Source organism: Lutjanus erythropterus, chromosome 17, assembly GCF_056507025.1.
Source record: "Lutjanus erythropterus isolate fLutEry1 chromosome 17, fLutEry1.hap2, whole genome shotgun sequence".
NCBI classification, from domain to species: Eukaryota; Metazoa; Chordata; class Actinopteri; order Lutjaniformes; family Lutjanidae; genus Lutjanus; species Lutjanus erythropterus.
In genome coordinates, this window is record NC_139333.1 from 6754881 (window position 1) to 6779133 (window position 24253).

A 24253-nucleotide genomic window follows, 5' to 3' on the forward strand; every position below is an offset into this window, starting at 1 on the left:
TTCTCATGACCAAGAAAAGTCTTGCTGTTTCCCAACTGCTGGAAAAGTGAAAGGGGTCAGCCCTAAAGTAATCTGAGTGGCAAAGGCTGATGTTAAGCTAATGCTAATGCTAGCATTGTACAATTACAACGTTGCCTCTGGTGTGATTGTTGAACGTCATCTGTGATTATTTATCCACTTTTTCTTGTTGAAAACAGTTGTCATTATTCTTAGCATGTTGTTAGCTGTCCACTGGCAATCCCATGATGCCTTGTGTTGATTCTGTTGATCAATCAGAAGCTATGTTCTTGACTTTAGGGTGTTGCTCTGATCTCAAACCCATTGTTCAATGGACAACATGAGACTGTACCTACAAAATAAAGTCGGCAGTGATGACTGTATGAGCTCAACCCTGCGGTAGACATCACATGACCATGGTATTGTGGCATTGCGGTTATTGTGACAGCCATGTCTGCAGCTAGGAGTGTTTCAATGGGAAATCAGCCTCAGCAACAGTAGCCGTCATAGCTGAAATGGGGGCCAGCTAACACTCAAATTTCATCGACTTTAAATCCAAAGAAAGCAAACAGATTGACTGGTCAGAAGAAGGCGAGCTGCTGAAAAGTAAAGCACACAAAAGACAATGAGTCAACCATTGCACCTCTGCCAAAGCTAAAGGTTACAAGCTTTGAGTTCCCTTTGGCCACCCATGCTGATAATATCGAGACCATGACTCCAAATGCAACAAAAGCATTCACAATAACAGACATGTTGTCAAAGTTTCTATGTTTTTGCTTGTCTAGTCAGGGAAGATACAAATGCTGGTCAACTAAACATCAAACCTAAGCATTCTCTCAGCGTTTCTGTTATTCTGATGACATGACTCGTCCCCCCACATCAAGGCTTTACATTCTTGTGAAGCTGACTGAGCAGAGAAAGAGGACAAGACCTTACAAGCTAAACAAAACCCTCCCAAAATATAAGAACCCTGAGGTGGAGGAGGAGAGATGTTTGGCTTGGATGTTCAACAAAATGTGCAGCGCAAACAGAAATAGTTGCACACACAAATGCACACATGGACGGCCTCTGACCTGAGGGACTGGCAGCAGCCAGTTTCTTTTATAAATTGTTCCATTACAGCAACGGAGGAGGGGGAAAAAAAGAGTCTGGTGAGACTTTCCTGCAGCTAATAGTCATGTCAGGGTGTGGGGGATCATTTTTGAGTATTTATTTAACATCAGGGTGAATCTGAGGACTCCCACCTTTGGTTTTTAACTGCTTATCTTCATTTCAGAGTCACAATAGTTCTTGTTTGCCTTGGAACGGTTTTATTGTCTGAGGTGGCTGCAGTCGTGGGACTGAGGCCTAGCTTGCAGTTTCACTCACCTGTCTAAACAGCGTTGGGAAAGGAAGTGGGCCATTTCATTCTATGATTCTTGATGAAACCATTTTTTGTGGTGCCCCCCCCCCCCCTCAATCCCTTGATCTAATTTTAATGGTCTGAGTTGAGCTCTAAAGTTCAGCGGTTTGGGGTTTGGACTGAGAAAATAAAGGATTTGAGAGGTGAGGGATGTTACAATTTGCCGACAAAGTGATCAGGCCCAACAGCAGCTTGAAGTTATGTCATAGCAAATCGTCAAAGACCGGCAACAGTGTTTTCTTGACTGAACAGATTCTCTGAGCAAGCTGGAGAGCATGTGTCTGGCTGTGCGCCATCTGAGGCCTGAGAGAAAAAGAAACAAAAGAAAAGGAAGGAAAGAGCAAGAGAAAAGATGAGGAGCCTTATCTGTGAGATTACAGTAAATTCAGCTGACTAAGGATGAAATAATGTGAAAAATCTGTTGGCTCCATCGCAAAACTTGGCTGGCAGGGGAAACATGCAGATGATTTGATGATTCCTTCGACTCTAAGCCAAATGCTTCTGCCAACACAGCTGGAACACGTCAAACCAGCCTGAAGCACCTACACCGACAGACAACCAAAGCAAGCAGAAAACAATAGATTCAATCACACATCTGACGTCACTTACTTTTATAGGAACCATTGATCAGTCTTACTGCTTATGCTCCAGGGATGTACGTTGGCTAATTTTCAGCTGTTTGTCTAATTTTGAATGCATTTTATTTTGAATTCATTAGCCATCAATAACAGCACTATAAGCCATTTAAAACCAGGCAGACAAAAACATAAACACACGTAAGCAAAGGGTTAACTAGCTTAATTAAGACTAGCTCAAAAACAAACTGAATGTTGGACCATAGGCAAGAGACAAGATTTTGGTATCAGAAGTGTTCTGGTTTCCATTTGTCTAATTTGTTGACCTATCAAGTTTGAGCTAGCTTTGGTTGAGTGCAGGTAAACAGTCCATGTGAAGAGCAAAAGAAGCGGAACGTCTTGGCTGAAATGTGACGGAAACCGTCGGCTATTGTCTGATGACAACTGTAAATGACGATTGGAAGAGGAGGTCTTGGGCCTCAGATATCTTATGTATTATCTGGATATCTGCTGACTACACTGGAAAGCCGACAAAGCATTGGCTGTTTCCCCCAGAGGCTGAATCATTGTCAGACAATAGCTGGTGGCTGATGAATTATATATATATTTTTTTTGGGCACAGTGTGAGCTGCCTGTCAAATGCTGCCGGCAAAAAGGGTAATGAATCAGAATGTGTTTTAACAACCAGCAGGAGACTGAACATTTAGTTGATTTATTTCACTATTGTTATTTAGCAGACAAGTAAATAACTTAAAACTTCACAGAAACACTTGTGGACTTATTAGCACGATATGTTCGTACAAATAAAGTTGCTAAATGACAAACTCAGTCCTCAACTGCTTAACATCTCCTGTCCCCACGTCAACCCGCTGGGTCTTTATCTGGTCGCAGCTACTGTAACGTTAAATCCTCTCAAGTCAAACCAGCCTCCACTGACCTCAGAGGCTGTATCCCATCGGACTGCTAACTGAGCTAATTTGCTAATAGCAGCTATTGTACAGTTACCAGCAGTGCGTTATAAAAATAGTCTGGGTTGCAACAATCCCCCAGGTATAACCGCAAGGTGCAGCTCCTGCATGTTTGAGGTGTTTTTTTTTCTGATTAACAAATAAATTAAAATGTGGTCAACTAAGGCACCAACTACGGGAAGTATTGACTTTCCATGATTTGCACAAAAGGTGGACTGGCTTTGTTTGTGTTTATGCAGTGTCCCCGGGTTCATTTTGAATGTGCCGACAGCCAATGGGGAACCTCCATCGCTCGACTGGCCAATGGTGTTGCTTCATCCATCACTCAGTCAGCCACAGACATTCTCGTTTATAGTTCAAGCCTGCTGCTTTGCTGCAGTCCAGCCAAAAACTAAGAAAAGAACAACTGTAGAGGGCAGGAGCAGAAAGCCAGCTAATTAAAGCAGGCAGTTACTACATCACACTGTATAATGTGGTGTTAAGAGTTTTGCACAGGGATCTGACCAACACGGATAAATTAGGAAAATGACACCGAAGCATGCAGCATAATGGCAGCTAAATTTTAAGCAGTAAAAAGTAAATAATACCAAAATATCATTCCCTACTTGAGATGATAATACCTCCTCTTATCATTGATCTGTTTCATCTGTCCTCAACATTACCCTCAAGGGTATATCTGAACTCTTTAGGTGTGATATTGCTCACTTAATTTCAGTTCCATCCAAGCAACACCAGCCAGTTGCTCAAATAAGCAATGACAAAGATGATTCTAAAGTAAACTCAGGTTATATTCACCTCTAAATCTAGTTGTCCTAAATTATACATGGTTGGTATGTGTAATTTCCTCTGCTTTACTTCAACACATCTAACATTCAGGGCAGTGATCTACTGTTTCCAAATAGATGTGGGCACAAAAGGAGGTAATATGCATCATTACTATTCAGCGATGCTGAACAGACCGTGTCAGGAGGAGACAGGAATTTGCTAGATGTCCCCCAAGAGTCCAAGAAGACCTGAAGAATAAAAACATCTTCAATCATTTTTAATAATGTCTTTTTCTGCTGGCTGGGTGAGATTTCAATGGCTGGATCTGCAGAAAATGACTCAGGTGGTGTATGTGAATGTGTGTGTTGAGGAGAGCATGAAGTTCAGTTGGAGGAGGGGTTAGACAGGCAGACGAAAACACAGAAAAACAGCGAGACAGAGCTAGAAGAAACAGAGATGTAATGGAAACACGTACAGCAATGAAGCAGAACAGTCTTTGAAGGACCATAACTCTGTTTTTGGTCTTTACAAGCACAATAATGTGCACTTTATATTTACACTGACGATATTAAAACACAGGCTGGGACCAATGACTGCCTGCAGTGGTAGAAAATACACTTCCATATTTCCAAAACATAGCAGCAAAGTTAGAATTTTGCTAACCCTTCTGCTATGTTTTGTTAGCTGTGATATGAACAAGTGATTTTCAATAAATGAGCTTAAACATGCAAACCCACTGGTATGACCCTTTAAACAACAACACACTTAGCATCTGCACTTTGTTAAAAGAGATTATGAAAACAAAATCTGACACTTTAAAGTTGCTTTAGTTAATAGTTCTATATTAAAAATGAGTCAGACTATGCGTAACATGAAATATGTTGTTCATAGTGACAGATAATTAAAACCCAACTCTAAAGCTCGCCTCAGCTCCAGGAGGTGTTCAAGGTTCATTGTTCTGGTTTTACAGGCCACAGCTTTAATGTTTAGTTGCTTATCATTGTACACAGAAGCAGGTAGCTCGTTTCAGGAAAAAAAAAAAAGCTTGAAAAAACAAAACAAAACAAAGTTGGTGTAAAGCTAAACAGAGCCAAACAGGAAATAGAACATTGAGCTTGCATGCTGGTTGGCTGGGTGGAACGACAGCTCATATCAATACAAGAAAAATTTACAAATTAATACTGCTTTAAGGTACCTTCAAAGGAGAAAACAGCAGAGGAGGGGCCAAGTCAGAAGTTGAGCCAGACCAACATGTATTATCAGCCTGAAAGTGGCCTTTCACATCTATACTGGTTTATTTTGGCATAGGTCCATAAATTTTGTAGCATCTGTGTGTATTTGATCCTTTGCCCTCAAGTCCTGGGTCAGGTCCCAAGATAAGACAGACAAGTCCTGAGTCATGTCACTAGTCTAAACTTTGAGTTTCGAGTCATAATGTGCTCTTCACCAAATGTAATACAATTTTAACAACAGAGGCTAAACTTACTGTTCATTGCGTAATTTGAAATGTCAAACAGAATTGGAAGTTGTTGCGTCTCCGTCTGTATTTATTTACATGCATACTGTAGTTCATTTTTTGTTGACCACTGAATAGTTTTTGGAGGAGAATTAAATTGTCTTTGGTATCATTTTCCAACTGGCACTCAATAACATAATGTTATTTCTTCGTGGGTTTCTCCTGCAACTTAATTGGATACTGCTCAAACAAAGTGGATCTGTGGAATTAACTGAAGTGATGTCATGAGTGTTGAAGTCTGAGTTACTGAGTAACTGAAACATGAAATTTGTGTCCGACTCAAGTCCAAGTCCTGTGACTTAAATCCACACCTCTAGAAAACAGTGCATGTTACAAAAAATTGTCTGTGCTAAGGGCCCTCAAGCGGCCATTTTGAATTTCCGGGAACTGTCGACTGTGCCTGCAATCCTGTAACTTTAGCAAAGGAAGAACAGAGGAACAGCTGAAACTGGTTTCATATTGATCTTTCTTTAATTTCTCTACGAAGTCCACTCTCAACTACCCAGCAAGCACTTCTCTCCCAGATGACGGCATGTGGGAAAAAGCTCCATCGGTCTGAGGGCTTAGCGGCTCTGGGCTTCGTTCTCACGGTTCAAAGTGTCGAAGAAGGAAAAAAGAAAAATCCCAATTCCACTAAAGAGGCTGTCTGCAATTCCAGCTGGGCCTACCCACACCACCCCAGCCTGCAGCCAATGGTGGTGCTCCAATTTAACTGACTGGGCACAAGGATTTGTTTGTTTAAAACCACTAACCTACTTTTACAGCCATTGCAGAAGTCAAAGTCTTTACAGCGTGATTGCTGAGCTAATGCTGCACATCTAGTCCAAAACCGGGAGGAATTGTTTGGAAAAAAACTATCTAGTGGAGAGGCATTTGAGATGTGCAACAAATGATACTGATTTTTCATTATCTAACCACAGAAAATATACTTTGCAATGTGTTTTTTTTTTTACTGAAAACTGAGCCAGAATCATGAATCAAATGTATTTCCAGGAGGTTTAGAGTTCATCTAAACCTCTATTTATCCTCTTTAAAACCTGTCTTGTTTTTGTCCCTGAGGGCCTTAAGACAGCATGATATCATTTAACAAGACATTTCTTCCTGCTGAAAACACCAGAGCAACATGCTGCAAAAAAAAGGCTAAATGACAAAACACAGAGCGACTGTCATTCCACAGCTAGAACGTATTCCACAGCGAGACATCATCGAAAATATTTATGGACTGCAGCTGCACTTCGTTTTTTCCGCTGACTTGCCAGGATTCGAGCGGCATGACCCAACGCCCAACCAGCCGGTGTGCCAACTGGTGACTGCATCAACAACAACAACAACATTTTGCAGCCATGATTAGTGTTGTCAAATTATAAAGACACAACAAAAATGAAAGATTTGCTTGGAGAAAGATTATCTTTAATAGCAGCACTTAAAGGGACAGTTCACCCTGAAATCTTTCACCTGGCCTGTAGTGCTATTTATCCATCTGTACCAGTTTGGTGTGAGTTGCAGAGCTTTGGAGATTGTAGAGATGTCTGGCTTCTCTCCAGGGTAATGTGACTAAATGGCTTGTGGTGCTTGAAGCAAAAAGCAGTGTCTCTTTCCAAAAATCATGACCTGGTTACTGAAGATAATCCACAGACCTTGTTGTAATCAGTTCCATGTCGGAACTATTTTCTTTTCCACTAGTAGTTCCTTCAATATCTCCACAAGCTGTGCAACTCTCACCAAAACAATGAAGAAAAATAAATAGCACTACAGGCCAAGGGAGATGTATGTATTTATGATTTTGGAGTGAACTTCCTTTAAGTGTTGCAAGAGCAGTTGATCTCTGCATCTTAAAACAATGATACTGCTGCCAGACTGAAAAAGGTAATGCGAGTCTGGTGGAAACAAGAGAGATGGAAAGAACTTGTGGAAAATGGCAGAGGACACTGACACAAAGGGAGTCAGGGGAAGACAGCATCTCAGGCTCAGTGTGTCTCTTTGCATGCTTTCACCTTCCTTGGTTTTATTCATAAATTCAACACTGCTAACAACAGCGTGGAGGTATCTTGTGCAAGAATATCTTGTATAAGTTGAGCTCAGTCATCATAAACAAGCTGGTTAAATGCAGTCTTCATCAGGAGGTAAACACTGGCATGTAGCCTATAGGTGAATTCCTCTATGAACACACCCAAAACCATTCCTCTGGCTCTGTGTTCCACATAAAACAGCAAGCTGCATCCTGCCCACTCTGAATCAGCAAATATACATCTTGGTATGTACATACACAGCAGTATGGGGCGTAAAGGTATACACCAAATCATCACTGGGAGTGTTTTGAGGCTTATGCTGTCATTATTTGACAGCTAAACTGACCAACAAGCAAATCTCCTTAAAACTTACATCCCCAAAAGCATGAATTAGCCAGGTGTCTTGTTCTAGGTGGGAAACTAGCCACTGGCTGTTAGACTTTGGTTGTATCTACACTTTTAGCCAAGCTAACTATGTGGTTCAAGGGATTGCAAAGCTGATTTCTTGGTCAGTCAACTGATTGGTTGGTCCACAACTCTGCCAAATATTCATAATTTACAGAGGATGAATCCTTGTAAACCCCTTTTAGTTTGGTAAATATCATGTTGTTTTTTGTGGAGCTTATGTGGAGGCAAAACAATTCCCTAAACACGTTAGCTAACAGTACTGTAGCTCATAGGTTTTGTAATGGCTGAAGAAATTAAGAGGTCTTTTGTATGGCCACAGGACTATGAGTGTTACTTGAAAATGTTCACATTGACTTAGTGGGTACAAAACTTTTTCTGACATGTCCCACTTTCCGAAGTCTTAAAAAGTTAGCCGAGAGTGGATCAGAGAAGAAGCGACATTCAGCAGTTGCGAGCAAACTGCAAACTGTGGCCACAAGGTGGTGCTGAATGACCTGCGCAATCCAATGCCTCTGCTCATGGGGTGAAGAGTCACAGATGATAGCAAATTACCAATGCTAATGTTAGCAGCCATGGCAACAAAGGAGCAAGTGGACTTTTGAGCTGAAATAATGAGTGAATTAGCCAAAGCTGGATATATTTTAAAAACAACTTTCTTGGAGAGGAGGATGGATTATATGCATCACCGCGAGGTACAAGGGAGAAGGCTGCTAAAGTTACATTAAATAAGACACAAAATTTGTTTTGACAACTTATAAATGAACGTTAATGTGTTTATAACAATCAGCTGTGAAGTCAGTGCCCATCAGGTTTGTCGGCTGGGTCAGATTTGACATTTGTTGGTTCTACATGGTTCCAGATCCCAGCTTTGAAATAATAGACAGGTCTGGTTTGGGTTTGAGTCTGACATTTCTTGGTTCTGCATGGGTCTGGGGTCCCTGCTTTCAAATAATAGGTCTGGTTTGCTTCCAGGTTGCACATTTCTAGGTCTTTTTGGGTTTGGACATGAGTTTTTGGCCCTGTGGAGACCTCTACATTAGCATTGTCAGCTGTGAGAATGTTAGCATGCTGCAGTTAGCCTTTATCCCAAAGCACCACTGTGTCTATGTACAGCCTCAAAGAGCCACCAGCGTGACTGTAGACTCTTAGTCTAATTTCCATGTAACTTAATTCACATTACAGTAGTGGAGAAATCAGTTAACTGCTGTTGCATGTCTGAGAAGCATACCATAAACCACAGCTCAGGGATATGATGTGATGTCACATCGTTAACTCCGGGTGTGGCTACGACCCATATTTTCCTGCATTTTATTTAATCAGAACATCATTTCTCATCTTTTATTTGCCAGGGATTTGGAATTGTTCATGTTTTTTCTAACAACAGATCTTTCATTTGGATACCATTGGTTTTATATATTGTGTCAAGTTGCATGTTTTTGCTCCTACCTGACCACCATATGTGTTAGCAGTCTCCCATTTACTCCAGCATCTGTATCCTATTATTTATTGGTGCATGCGTATTAAAGTCACAGTTTCACACCAGTGTGCTGCCGAGACTTGAAGGGAGAACCGACTTCTACATTTCTTGTTTCTGGTTGCAGCCTTTCAGTCCTGTCCCTGGTTGTTGTGCTGCTGCCCCTCACTCCTTTGGGTATTGTAACAACCATACTTTCCTTTATGATATCATATAGTCTGTAGTTCTGCAGGGCAGTTAAGGATAGTGTGTCTCGCTACAGCCCAAATTTTCCAAACCCAGTCCCAGCTGTCCCACATTCAAACTGGCAATCATACAGTCATTAGCTACCTTCTCTGCCCTTCAGACTGCAGCCGTCCATATGCCTCAGAGAGCACTGTCCTACAAGTTCGAGCCATGACGTGACATCATGTCCAATAAATGCCTTTGGAGTCGACTTTATGGGCCAACGCAGCAGTTATCTTTCCTCATTACTCTTCAGCTCTCTTCTACACCTACATCACAGTGCCCAAAGTGTGTTTCTCATTCTTAATAAACAGACCCATCCTAATCGTGTCATCATAACCATGTGTCCGTGCATTTTCTTTCCAGCTAAACACTGCCAGCCCTGTCTGCAGACACGGTGCTGGCCTTCGCCAATTCTGCAAAGCCCCAGACATTGTTCAGCAAAGATGTTTTTGCACATTCAGTACCAATGTTTTCAACCATGCCATCACCAAAATGTATACTGGTTTGATGGAAATGTTGTCTTCTGATTTTCAATACACCTGGCTAGCACCATGTTGTACAACTGCAGATATTCAAACACCAGAATAATCAACTTCTCCATGATTGCTTCTTTCTGGCTGTGTGATGCTTACTATTGCAACAACGATGCCCCTCCCCTCTACTTGATCGGCCAAAGCCAAGCAATTACCACAAGAAGTTCAGCACGGTAAACTCTGAACGGCAGAGCAAAATCTGTGCATATTCATTTAAGCCGTAAATTCTTCTCACCTCCATGATTGAAAGTGCTTCCCTTTTGATGCCTTCCTCCTATCAAAATAACTGGAGGTGGTGAGTTACCACACAGCGGTGTGAAAAGGCCTTTAATTAGCAAAAGTTAGCATTTAGCTCAAAGCACCTCTGTACCTAAACGCAGCCTCACAGATTAGCCAGTGTGTTCATTTTTACCACATGATCAACATGCAGCTGGTTAAGATGGCTTTGCTTTTAACCTTGCCATATAACTGTCACACTAATGCCCGCATGGGTACTAAATGTTGGTAACAGATTTAATTTGTAAGCTGCAGAATCATCCAGTATGATTTAATTCCTGGGCTGACACTATAGCTGCTATTGCTGATGAAAACAGTTTCATCCAGAGAGTAGTAGCTAATAAGTGGCATCCTCTGTGGCCACGATATAAACACCCTCAGCCTTGTTTTTCCCTCTGTTCAACTACGGTGCTCATTCTGGTCTGGTGTGCTGCTCACAGTAAATTAACATCCTGCCCGTCCCATTTTATGCAACTTAAAAGACTAATCAAACATGTCTGAAGCTTGGCTCCTAGACAGTAGGCAATCTGAGGGAATATAAGGAGGTATGCCATCCCCCTTGTTAACATTTTCTAACAATCGCCAACATATATTGGGGTTACTAATAAAGAAAGTATCCACTTTGAATTTTAGTGAAATAAATGTCAACATGATGGCATCAGCATCAAACTCTTGCTTGTTTATTTGCCAAACATAAATCCTACTCATTCAACTTAGTTTCATATATATATTTTTGGACCCAGTTTGGGGCCAAGAGCCACTGCCCACCCCACAGGGCAGAGGGGTTGTTTAGTTTAAATATGTCAGTCTAGTCTGCCTGACTCATTGATCCTTCATCTGACTGAGGTTTGTGCAAGTGAGAATCTGTGGCCCCGACCATGGCTCTGAAATATTATTAGCCATAACCCTAACTTTTTCTCCTTCTCCTCCTGTCTTTCTGATAGTTTCCTCGTAGATCTATAATACTGGCTGTACTATAAAGCTAAAAGCATAACCAAGAGAGTGGTTAATGAGTCATTTCTCTGGTTACAAGTGAATGGAACAAATTGGGTACATCCCTCTTTTAAAAATGAACAAACTGGCTATTGGCCTGAAGTCACTTTGTTCAAAATCTTATAAAAGTTAGGCAACAAAATCTTGCTGTATTTGCTTTAATAGATTGTTGTGCACCCTTTGGTGATGTACAAAAGGTTAAGGAGAACAGAAGCAGCAGGTTTATGGCTGGGTGGTTCCAACAACACAACCATGCAGTTGGAATCTAGGTTACCAATGATTCAAACTCTCCAAACATCCTTGCAGCAGCTGTTTGTGTCTTACATTGAAGGAAGCATTTCAGTCCCCTGTATCCTCTGCTGTTCTACATACTGAAACCTCTTCTCACATTCACATACTTTACGCCTTCCATATGGATCAGCCGGGGCAGAGAGTTCAGACCGTGTCTCATAAAACCCACTCAGGCCTGAGGGATGGGGTTGAGTGGCGGCTGAGACAGGTCACTAATGAGCTTCCTCTTGTTTGAAGTCAACAACCAACATCTATTATGTTAGTCACCCCCAGAGTGGGCACCGAAGCACGCAGACGAACTAACAATAGAATCTGACGTCGGAAAAAATAAAGAAGCCGTTTCTTTATTTGCAGCATGTGTCAGTGTTTACCGCACAGGGCAAGCCAACTGCAGCCCTCCACATCTGGGGAGCAGTCACATGCTTTCTGTCCACTTAACCTCGGAAATCGATTGCCAGAAAAACTGTCAAAGGTGCTGTGAAGTTCAGCGCATACAGCAAAGCACTTACACTGTCACCAGGCACTGATTTCCAACTGGGGCCGTCAGCGTGAATACGAGAGGTTATAAAGTCACTTCTCTCCCTCTTGCAACCTCATACATGAAACCCAAAAGACAGGCCTTTAAAGGTGCTGCGTGCAACATCTTGCTCTCCAAATTAAGACCACATTTTCCATAAATGTTGCTGCTTCCTGTCCTTTCTTGTTTCCCCTCCCCATTCCTGGCGTTATTCCATCAAAGCAAGATGAAGGATAAGAGCTGAAACAGCAAAATGCTTTAAAGGCAGGGTAGGTAATCTCAAGAAACCAGCCAGGTAGAACAGTGAGGCTGCAATAAAGCCCTGGTGGCTTACAATGATGATAGCTTGTGTGACTACAGTGATGACTAGAACAATGAGGTCTTAAAATTCAACAAGCAGCACTTTTAATCTGTGAGTTTTAGTGGGTAATGAGTGACAAAATGGCACAGAGGAGGATAAAGCTGCAAATTATCATTTTCATTATCATTTAGTCAATAAAATGTAAAAAAAAAAAAAAAAAAAAGGTTTCAAGACACCGTCAACTTGCATATTTAGTCCAACAAACCGTCCAAAAGTCAATAGTGGCAAAGAACAGCAGCAAATACTTAAACTTAAGAGGCTGGAACCACAAGGTTTGGCTTGAAAATTTACTAAAACAATCAATCCATTATCAGATATATTATCAATAACTGATTATTTGACTAATCCTTGCACTTCCATCCTACAATTCATTAACTGTGTCAGAAAACAAAAGTTACTGCCCTTAAAATTGGCACCACTTTATAATAAACATACCCTCATAAATGTTATATGTTAATAATTAGGATGTACACTTCATAAACCATTAATAAACAATTATAGCCTATATATAATATAATATATGTAACAAAGTTACAACACCGATTCCATGCATCAATGTGGGCTCACTATTTGGTGAGAACCAGTTACTGCATGCAATAAATCAATCTTATTAATATTTATAACTGACATAACAGAGCCTTATTATGAAGTGGGAAATACAGGACCATTTATAAGTGACTCCTGTCATATAAAAATCTGTGATAATAATGAGGAAGGCTGCTAATATGATGCTGTAAAGGTCAAAACAAACAATACTGCCAAATCCTTAGTGAATGATTCTGATAATCTGATGTTTATTTGATGTCAAATTAAACGTTTTGACTATTAAGATATGCTGATGGTGGTTAAATTCTAGTAATGTGAGAAACAGACCTATCTAATGAAGCTGACAGGTATAAGGCTGCTGAAAGTAAGCTAGGTAAGCAATGAGACGTGAGGCAACAACAGTGCAGATAAATGTGAGCTCACTATTTAGCAAGCAACAGGCCACTATTGCCCTTTTTATCTAATGTGTTGTAACATCTTATTAATGATTATTAAGTGCTTACAACCTAATTAATAATGTTATTAGCAACCACTTATAAATCATGTATAAAGGTTGTTTTAAATTGTAGGCCTCTGCATGAACCTTACAGTAAAGGCACTAAGAGAGAAGCAGGCAGTCTGGAAGTTTCTCCTGACATTTTATTTTCTCCCCAGCTGAAGTCCAGCGCTAAGATGTCACACAACCACAACATTTTTCCTATGTGGGTGTACAGAGAGTGGAAATGAAAGAGTGAACGGTGAGCAGTCACTGAGTTAAGAGCAAAAAAAAAAAAAAGTCCCTTTGGGAAGAAAAGCCCAGCCTCTTTTGCCTTGCAGTTTTATGGTTTTTTGTCTTTTTCTTTTACAGGCGAATGACAAAATGATGTGGAGAGAGAAGCAGGGGATATGGCAGAGCGAGGTGCAGATTTTGGGGGGATGGAAGAGGAAACGTGTATTTGTTCCCCCAGTGAAAGAAACATTAAAGTAGCTGAAGACTTTTATTTTGAAAAATCTCTTACCTGAGAGTCGAGTTGCGATGATTAACTGATTACTAATTGATTTTAAGTCAATCGTCAACTATTTTGATAACTGAATAATCTGTTTGAGCCATTTTTAAAGGAAAAAAGTCTCTGATTTCAGCTTTTTAAATGTGAATATTTTCGGGTTTCTTTACTCCTTTCCAACAGTAAACTGAATATGTGGAGCACATGGATGTACGTCCACATGTTTGGACCTATTTTTCAACTGACAAGATTGTGACAGGATTAACTGATCAATTAATCAAGAAAATAATTGCTTGCTGCATTATATTCCATTGGTTTTGAATTACGGATGTTAATGATTTATCATTATTTAATTAGGTAAAAATTAGTTTTGTCTGGCAGAGTCAATTGTTGTTCAAGGTAACTTGAACTTCAACTTAAAATGAGACAAAGGAAGAAAAAAAGGCAAAAAAAATGAGAAAAATGTGCATTTGGTTATTAATGATTAACCAATTGTTGGGGCTTTCAACTATCAGTTAAGGACAGTGCACAAAATTTGCAGTCCTACTTTAAACTGTCAGCTGGCACCTGAATTTTGTGATTTCTTTTACATAAAGAAAGACACTACCACTGTAAACTGATACAGAAGGCTCAAAATGGTGCATTCAAAGAGCACCAGAGCGCAGGAACTGCAGAGTTTGACCCAAAATTTTCCCCCATGCTGAAACTTAATTTACGCCCTTGAGAGATATCATTCTTGTGTAGCATCCAATTCATCACCCCTCTTTTCGCTTATTCAGCAAACTGTACGACTGCATGCCTACTCAGCCTCCTTTCCAACGTCATCGCGCACGCACGCGCACGAGCACGGACAGACGCAGCGATGCAATAAACCAACCAAAAGTCCATTGACTTAACTTATTTCCTACTTTTTTCAAGTCAGAAGCTCAAAGTTTAATATAATTTCCTTAATGTTGAAAATAAACTGCCATTTTGTCCCCAGCGTGACACAGAAAGTCCCTTCAAAGTAGGTTAATACTAAAAGTAAATGTAGATGTTATGTTATTTTTTTTGTATTTTTCTAGCTACTTTCACAGCTGCAATTACTGCCTATTTCTATTATGTCTGTATGAATAGAAAGCAGTTATAAGCTGTTAAAACTTACTTATCGAGCACAAAATACAGGTCAAAAGCGCCCTGACAGGAGCTCTCCTCCTCCTCCTCCTCCTCATTCTGCTGCTCCGGCTCGGCTCTTGCGGATGGAGAAGACAGCAAAAATAATCCGAATAAAACCAGAACAAGGCGCATGTTCAACAAAAATCTCGCCATAGTTTCTCCTCGGGGAAAAAAAAAAGTTAATTCCTTTATGAATAAAAATAAAAAAAATAAGCCACAGTGCTTTAGTGTCTTCTTACATCCCAGGAAGTCAGAGTTATGAGGCAGAGATGCAACAAAGACAAAAGAAAGGATGCAGGCGATGCTTCCACGTCTCTGTTATTTAGAGCTCAGTTTACACTCGTGACCACCCGCATCCCGGTCAAAAAGCCAGCCGGAGAGATGCTTTCTCTCAGAGGGATTCACTCGAAAATAAAAAACTTCGGATATTTCGGAATCCTCATGAAGTTTGCAAGGAAAAAAAAAGTTTTGAAAACAAGCTTTGCAGAAACAAATCCAAACCCGAGTCAGAGGGGAGAAAATGAATAGTATGATGGAGGATGGAGTGGGTGGTTCGTTAAAAAAAAATGGATAAAAGTTTCCTGTCAAAGTGTCAAAGTTAAGGTCTGAAAAAGCCAAATGAAGCTGGGTAATGCAGAGCAGCGTTGGCGCTGGAGGAACTGGGAGCCCGTGGGGGACAGACTTGGCTGAAATGGACCAGGTTTCATATTTCAAACTGAGGAGGAGAGAGAAAGAGGGAAAATGGGTCAAGATGCACTTTTGCGCCTCCCTCACGTGGCAGACTGGCGCATTTTGCGGGGAATCGGCGCAGGGCAGGAAGGGATGATAACTAGGATGAGGTATATGAAGTGTCACTGTCATGTCTGTGTGACCAACTCAAACTAATGTGATCATCCATGTAAATCTCAGCATTTTGTCCTCATTAATCAGTACAAGTTTGTTTGCTTTCTCTGTGCTGCTGCTGCCAGTTAATTACAGCAGCAGGGGCCATGAACAGCAACATCCCCTGTAATTACACCATCATAAACCAGAGGCTGTAATGAGAGTGTGGCAAATATATGCTGAATGGCATATTTACAGGGTACAGCAAACACATCATCAAACATATGGAGGTGATACACAAATAATGGCGTGAAGCTGGAAGGATGGAGGTAGACTGGATTACAAAAATAATTTTTAGATGTGAAGCTTATCTCCAAAGAAACAATCTGGCTACCTTAATAGTAATCTGATTACTTTGTTTTGGCTGGTCAAAGAAATCAACATAATTCGCGGAAGGGAGAGGACGGAATCAAATATACAGAAACACAGTGACTCATACTGTAGCTTTAGTTTTTCTTTCAACCGACCCCTCCTCTGTCCCTCCCCTTTTTGCTCTGTGCTCCAGTCCAGCTCAGTGGTGAGGTTGCAAAAGTAAAAATCCCCTTTATATTCTGAATAAATGGTTGAGATTATTAGTCATAGTTTTGCAACACTCCAAGGTAGACTCACCACAAGATATAAGGTTGTGAAACAATACTAATAACATACTAATAATGTTGTTATGCTGCTGTGAATACAGTTTATATGCACACATAACACAACTTACAACATATTACAACACTATTATTATTATTATTATTACTTTCAAGAGGAAGCAGTATTATATACAATGGTTTATGGGATGAGTAGCTCCTTCACTCTTAAAATAATTATGTAGCCTACACAGTGATAGCCATTTCTTAAATTTACACATAGTAATTTTTACAGTTAGTGGCGGGGTCTGCCATTCCCGCTCAGGATTCTCATTGCCTTTTCATACAAGAATGGTTCACAGAAAATTATGCATGTAATCCAGCATTACTGTTTCTAATTTTATATTATTCATAACAGCCTTGTTGTACTGTTCACTTACCTATATCAGAACTGAATAAAGTTTCTGCCTGTGCAAACCAGGCGTTTTCAACTGACAAACCTTCAAATTAAAAGCATTCAACTGGCAAAACACTGGGCGACTTTTATTATGAAGCAGTCACAGAAAATGTATTTGTCAGGTTAGTGCTGTATGTGATCATTGTTAAAAATACATCTACAAAACAAGGCCTGGTTAATAATAGATTATGTCTAAATTAGCAAATTTCCCAGCATACATTGTGTGACAGTAAAGACATTACTCAGACAAACTATGATGAAAGTTATATTGAGTTTGGTCCCCATCCCCCAAAGTCACAACAAAGGGAACAACTGAAGCTTAAGTTCCTCGTATGAAATGAAGAAGTAACATATGTCACTGATATAATGTAAAAGTCAATCAAATTTGTCTGTAATATTCGGGGTGACTGAAGAGCTGTAGGGTCAATGACATATCTAAATTCAGGCAATTTAAAATGTTAAGGCAGTCTAGACACTAACTTTTAAAATGAAAACTAATAGTTTCTTTTTTACAGTGTACAAAGTGTTAGTGAGCAGCAATTATACTTTTCAGAATAAAAGTTGACTGCATTATTTAAATTTATCAAAAAACAGTAACAACAAAAATGCTAGTTCCTTAGCTATGTTCCCAGAGCCACTCTTCTCCTGGGAAATATTTATATAATTGAACTTTAATCTGCTGTCTTGTCACTCCTACACAAACCAGGCAGGGGCACACATTCCTAAAAAGAAGCAGCCTGACTTCTTCACACGATTAATCCCTTTGCAGAGCTTCAGACTCCCACACACATACACTGCACCCCTTAACCCTTTGGCCCCCGTTTAAAATCTCAACACATGTTGATGTGTGCAGACTTTTCCCCACCTAACTGATCCCTCCTGATCCCCGTGGTTTACAAATGAAAGTCCAACTCCCCAGAGCTCGACTCCCATGTCCCACATTCATGAATATCCTGTGGGACAACTTGCTGTACAACACACTTGTAAACACTCAGGTCCATTGTAGACTATTAAATAAGCTCATAAATAACACATAAATAAATAACAATAATACACTGTAAAAATATAAACTTTGTTTTATCTGAAAAAAGTAAGTGTCTTCCTTAAGATTTCAAATTGATTGAATTTGAGACTTTTTTAGTTTGAGTGGAGTTCATTTTATAATGATTCAGAAAAAATAAGCTTTTATAGACAAATAAACTCAAGTTGTACTTGAAAAAACCCGTCCAATAAGCTTAAGATATTAAGTTGAAACAACAATGAGTCAGTTCAGTCACAGTGATGAACATTAGAAACAATTTGATTTTCTTTTTTAATTTCTCAGTTTGACAGGTCACTTCTTCAGCAGCTGCTTCTGTTGGAACTACTTTGTTTCAGCTTCAGGACAGACAACATGACTTGGACATGACTGAGTCTTTTAATGCTCTGGCCCCATTGGCTGTCCTTCGATAAACCAACAAAGTCCTATGACATAACTTTTAATAACTTAAATTTTAGCTCATTAAGATTTACATGTGTTCTACGTATGCTATATTTTCATCTTAGCTTCATGAGGTAGAGGGTCCAGTTCTCTTCAGAGATTATTTTCATTTGGGCTTCAGGCCAGGGAATCTTATCCACTTAACTATCTTGGTGAATGCTCTAAATTGCACAACAGAAAAAACAAAAACAAAAACAAAAACAAAGTTTTTTCACATTAAAAGTATCCAGCAGCCAAATATCTCTGTGCACAATTAAGGTCAAGTTTATTACCAGTAATTATACAAAATGGGAAGCTTCAGTCATTTGTTATGTAACTTTAATTTTTTTTTTGATTAGATGAGTTAGACTAGGACATGGGCAAAAAGTTTCTTTATGAAACTGAGAAAGTTACCCACTCACACTAGAAACTTATCTTGTGACAAGAAACTTATCTATTGCGTGTGGTAAAGTTTCTCGTGAGCATGAGTTTTATTTAGTTGAGTGTAGTTTATTCAACAAAGGATCAAATACAGCAATAAAAAACTTGTACCAGCATGTGTGACATCGTCAAGGACAACACAATAAAGTGTAAGACTTATTTCCATCATCGTCCCTGATGACAGGAAATGCTGAAACAGCTGAAACAGAAAGATTTTTTTTTTTTTGCCAATGTCCCACTGTGGGCTCTGTAGTCAAAGAATGTGTTTTTGTAGCATACTAGGAATACTAGACTAGAATAGTAATATCTTAATTCTGTAAGACACATTGATATCAAAGTCTGGTTTTATTTTGCATCAATGCACAACAATAAAATGTCTTCTTAAATATGTTTCTGTTTAGTTGATTGTCCTTTATTGTATACTTACCAAGGCCACATGGGTAACATGTGATCAAAATTATTCCAAGACTGATTTTTGTTCTGATTCACGTGGTGCCATACCAGACCACTGAAACCACCAAAACTGTCACTGATCAAAGACCAACATGTCCTTGACATAACTGCCCTTAATTGCCACAGTGTAATCTTCGCAATTGCACTGTCACTGACAAAACACAGGGTTTGAAAAGTTGCATGACAGCCCAACAGCAGAAGACTGTTCTTTTTCTTGTGGCACAGTTCAGTCTTGATAAAATCCTCTGTTGCTTGTCTGCTTGTCTAGACTTTGTCTATTGTGGCACAGAAAGTCTTATATTTATTGCATTGTTTGTGAACTATTCAGTATTAAAGTTCTTTCTGTCCCGCTGTTGTAACTGAGAGTTATCTGTTATAACAAACTCTATTTTAAATTTAAAAAGCAACTGTCTGTGCTTCACTGTAGAACAGATGCAAGATAACATCATGAAAGGATTTTTGCAAGGTAGGAGTGACTTTGCCTCTTCATCTGTTGATGCAAAACACGACCAACACACACTTTTGTTTTATATTTCAGTTGTCTTGTTTATTTTGTCTCACCACTGATATTGATACAATCCATGTAGGTCCACATGGCATTTTGGACATACAGTATCTCTGATATGCAATGAGGACATCGTGTCATGGTTTTCGGCATGAATCAGCAAGTGAATTACTTCACAGAGGTTGCAATTCCAAAATTCAAAGATAATACATGAATAGCAAACTTAGTTTAAAAGCATTTTTATTTCCTCTCTTTTGCATTTTGACTTTTCAAATATTAAATTTTTTAAAGTTGTTCTGATGAAGTTTTGACAACTGATCTTTGACACAGAGTTATACATGCTGGCTTCTCAGCGCCATTCATTCTCAAAATCTTCAGCAGCCAGAGTTGCATTCAACAGGAAAAAAGCTAGAAGTAAATCCTACTGCTGAAACCTTGTTCTGCATTACAGTCAGGCTAAAAAGGCTTAGGTTTTGAAGTGATGAATAACAGATTACACTTTGTACTGAACCTACATTCTTCACATCTTAACGAAGTGTAGAGTCTAAATCTTGAAACCATTTGGCTGCCAAAGCAAAAGTGTTAAACCTCCCCTGGCCTTTTTTCAGGACACAATTTACTTCTGGCCTGCAAAGTGCTTGTTTAAGATGCCCTTAGCGGTCTCGAGGGCGGCCTCAGCTGCGACGGGTATGTGAGGTGCGATGCCAGCTCCTTCCCAGGCTGGCCCGGCGGATGTGTCGGAGTGGACGGTGGGGATGCTGAGGAAGATGTCGGTCTCGCCAACGTGGAAAGTCTTGGGTGGGTGGGAGGCCCCGGCGGTGGTCGCTCCCACGATCATGGCGCGGCCGAGCTTCTTCATGATGTAGACGAACTCCTCTGCAGCACTGGCAGTTGCTCCGCTGGTCAGGATGATCAGGCTTTTCTTGGAGCCGTACCTTGTGCCTGAAGAGGAGGATAAGATGGAGGCCAAACAAGGTTCAAAATGTGACGTAGATGAGGTACAGAAGTCATGGTACAACGCCAAATTGAAGGAAGGAGGTGGCAAGTATGGATGACTTTGATTAGGGAAGTGTTCCCTTCCCTTCAAAAGCAAGTAGAAAACAGATTAGCCTCTTGCCTTTAATAGTAGCTTGGTCCACCAGAATGACCCATCACTTATTTATACATGAATGAGGGATTACATCCAGACAGCTTAAAAACTCATTAAACCAATCGGGCAGACCATCTTAAAAAGCATGGAGGCTTCTAGCGTATTCGTGTATTCTTGAACTTGCATGTGATTGATTTTTGGGCATTTGGGGGCAGCAGAAACATTGTAAACACTGATCACCATTTGAGATGATATACCAAACTGGTTCGCAAACTGTCCAATTTTACACAGTGCAACGTTAGCCTTGTGGCACAGCACTCTGCTTTTGGTACCCACCACCTCCTGAGGGAACTATCTGTCTCTTTAGCTGCTAAATTCTCGACTATGTTCACCAGCTAGCAGGAATCTACGGAACTATACACAAAGACTACAATAAAATGTAATTCTTTAAAATTACCAGTGAGTTCGGGCAGGGTGTGGAGCTCTGTGGTGGTGCCAGAAGTTCTGTCGTACAGCTTGTCCAGCACGATCTGCTTGTCGGCATCAAAGAAGTAAGAGCAGAAGCCTGAGATGGCTGTTGTTGGGCCACCAATGTTGTTCCTGCAAAAATAGTTAAAGAACAATCATAAAAAGGCTCAGTTCATTGACTTGAATGATCTTTTGTGAACGTTTCACTTATACAGGTATTGTGGTAAAGGTATTATCTTTTCTTGGCTGGGGTGCGGTAAGAAGTTATGTTCAAATGAGTTTATTGAGAAACTGGCAAAATGATTCTGATCATGTTTTTCCTCCTAGATTTGGTTAATTCTCTAGATCTGTTGGTGGTCCATATTTTAAAATGATGACTCCTTGAAAAAAGCTCTGTAGTAGTGTACCATATTTTTGTGAACTAAGTCCTTCAGACACAGATGGATGAGCTTTGGCAGCTTTATCACATCATTTGTTTTCCTAAATGGAGTAAATGCATTTTGAATAGAGGCTTTGACTTGCTCTGTGTGCAGGAATACCTACCTGAGGTCAATAATCAAGGCATCAGTGTTGACAACTTTGTTCCAGACATGCTCAACAATAATTTGGGCGATGGCCTTGACCTCCTCAAAGTCTCCGAACATGTCAAAACGCAGGTAACCGATGTTGTTCTCAAATACGTCAGTGTGGAAGGAAACTTTGATCAGCTCAATGTACATCTCTGGAGAATAATCCTGTAGGAGGAGATCATGCAACAACTCAGTATTTGTAATATAATTCAATTTAATTCATTCCCAAACATGACAGAAGAGAAAGAGAGAAAGAGAAACATCCTTTTAACAGGCAGAAATTTTAACCAGAACCAGGCTCATGGGTGTGCGGCCATCCGCTGCGACTGGTTGGGTTATGTACAGTATAAGCATGGCCAATATGTCTCACTGCAGTAATAAGACAGTATTTTTTTCAGCAAGTTGTCCCACAGCCTATGAATTTTCCATACGAAGAACATTTCAATTGTTGCATATCATAAATGTCTCTAAGTCTGTGATATTGATATCATGTCCTCCATAAACTAAACATTTTTATCTACTGTAAATCCTGTTAACTTCATTTTACAAACATAAAAATGACAGTCAAATTGTTTATTTCCTCCACATAATCACACCAGAGCATTTTGAGCTCTGTATGTGAAAATCTCCTATTTCTTATAGAAACTTTTGATTTTATGTAAATGGGTCTCACCATGGGTGGCAGGGCTGGGGTGTTGCTGGTAGTCTTCAGGCACTTGTCCCCAGACAGGGTCTTCAGGTCAGCAGACAGCTTCGCCTCCAGACTCTGCTTTGAGACAACTGTGTTGTACTCGCCCTTTGCCAGGAGTCCTTTCAACTTTTCTGCAACATCAGCCCCAATAGCTTCGAAGGCGTAGTTGTCAGCAATCAGGGTTGCGGATCCCTCAATGATGCTTGGAACTTGGGCACGGAGGTTGACGATCTTGATGGCAGTAGCGAGGGCGTCTTCGGCATTGACCTCCACATCAGGGGTTACACCTGTAACCTCCCAGGTGGAGCCGGTGATGGGGTTGACAGACTTTGCAGTTGGCACAGTTACATAGAAATCAGTGTCGCCAACTTTGATTTTATCGAGCTTCACAGATCCCCCAGCGGTCTTCTCGCCCACAATGGTGGCCCTCTTCAGGTTCTGGAGACAGTAGGCAACATCCTCGGCAATGCCCTTGGTGTTTTTGCTGGTGAGGATCACGAGGGGTTTGGTAACGCCATATCTCTCCCCAAGCAGTGCAGACATAGAAAACAGCTTAGTGGTGGTGTTTGAGGGACGATCATACACGCTGTCAATGTGAATCTGAGGCTCGGCTTCAGTGAAGTAAGACACAATGTAGGGGATGCCTGAGATGTCCCCACTGCCAGTGTAGCGCAAGTCAAAAATCAGAGCCGATGTTGGCAGGATTTTATTCCAGACCAGATCTAGGAGCAAAGGGCCAACCTTTTCAGCAACCTCCTCCCCAAGAATGTGATCAATCCTCAGGTAGCCAATGTTGCCTTCCAAGATGTCGAGCTTTATTGAGGTCTGGAGGACGGCAACAAGCTGCTCAGGAGGCAGTGGAGGCATCTTCGGGGGAACCACAGGGACGTAGTTTGGCTCAAAGGAGACCATCAAGCGTGGGTCACTGATTGTGGTCTGGACTCCAGAACTGAGGACGCTGGCCAAGGATTCACCGTCTGGGATGTTGAGAACCTCTGTGTTGCTGCTGGCTGCTTCAATCGCCTCCTTCATCCCCACTAGCTTCTCTGGGGAGCAGTAATTGTCCATGACAATTTTTGCCATATCTACAATGAGGCTAGGAGGAAAAGAGGCATGGAGAACATTTCCCAAAACTAGCAGAGATGCCACCATGAAGAGAGCCTTCGCCATTTTTGTCGGTTTACTCGAACAAAAAGTGAGTAGATGGGAAGTGGAGGTTGTTCAGCCGAACCTCCTTCTCCGAAGAGGTTCTTTGTCAAATGGCACTGTTTTGGCTGCAAGGTTTCTGTTAACACACACATAAGAGGATTTGCCCCACAATAAACCTCTAATCGTATTATCCTGAGTACTTCTGTAAGGCAATAACAACCTAGCCAAGTAGGTATAGTAACAAGGGGGTGTTGCCAAGGATGGTAGTCTTAAATTTACACAAGGTACCTATTTAAAGCTACCTGTGTCAAATAAGATAAGTCTTGTAACTAGCCAATATCTAAAAAGGGATTCAGGGTGATGAAAATACACACCCTGCTAGGACAAGTCACTGTTCACTTATTAAGGCCTTTGGTGTCAGTATTCACAAGCATGAGACATAGATGTGTGGCTTTTGTGTTGTATTTTAAGATGAAAACACAAGAAAATGTTGAAAACTGATTGAAAACTGATTATCATA

At 40.5% G+C, this 24253-nt stretch overlaps 2 protein-coding genes across 2 annotated transcripts in view; both read right to left on the reverse strand.

Annotated features, from left to right (window-relative positions):
• antxr1c (ANTXR cell adhesion molecule 1c) overlaps positions 1–15657 on the reverse strand; it is a 57542-nt gene extending 41885 nt beyond the window's left edge. Inside the window, exon 1 of the mRNA XM_084741055.1 lies at positions 14987–15657. Coding sequence (XP_084597181.1) covers positions 14987–15150 — 164 coding nt within the window. The 5' untranslated portion in view covers positions 15151–15657. The remainder of the gene's footprint in view (positions 1–14986) is intronic.
• A 4124-nt stretch (positions 15658–19781) lies between these two features.
• On the reverse strand, positions 19782–23859 carry rbp3 (retinol binding protein 3). Its single transcript, XM_084741108.1, has 4 exons — positions 22567–23859; positions 21868–22058; positions 21314–21456; positions 19782–20708 (listed from the first exon to the last, which is right to left on the reverse strand). The coding sequence occupies exons 1-4, from the start codon at positions 23752–23754 to the stop codon at positions 20383–20385; spliced, it is 1848 nt and encodes a 615-aa protein (XP_084597234.1). The 5' UTR covers positions 23755–23859; the 3' UTR covers positions 19782–20382.
• Positions 23860–24253: the final 394 nt, after the last annotated feature.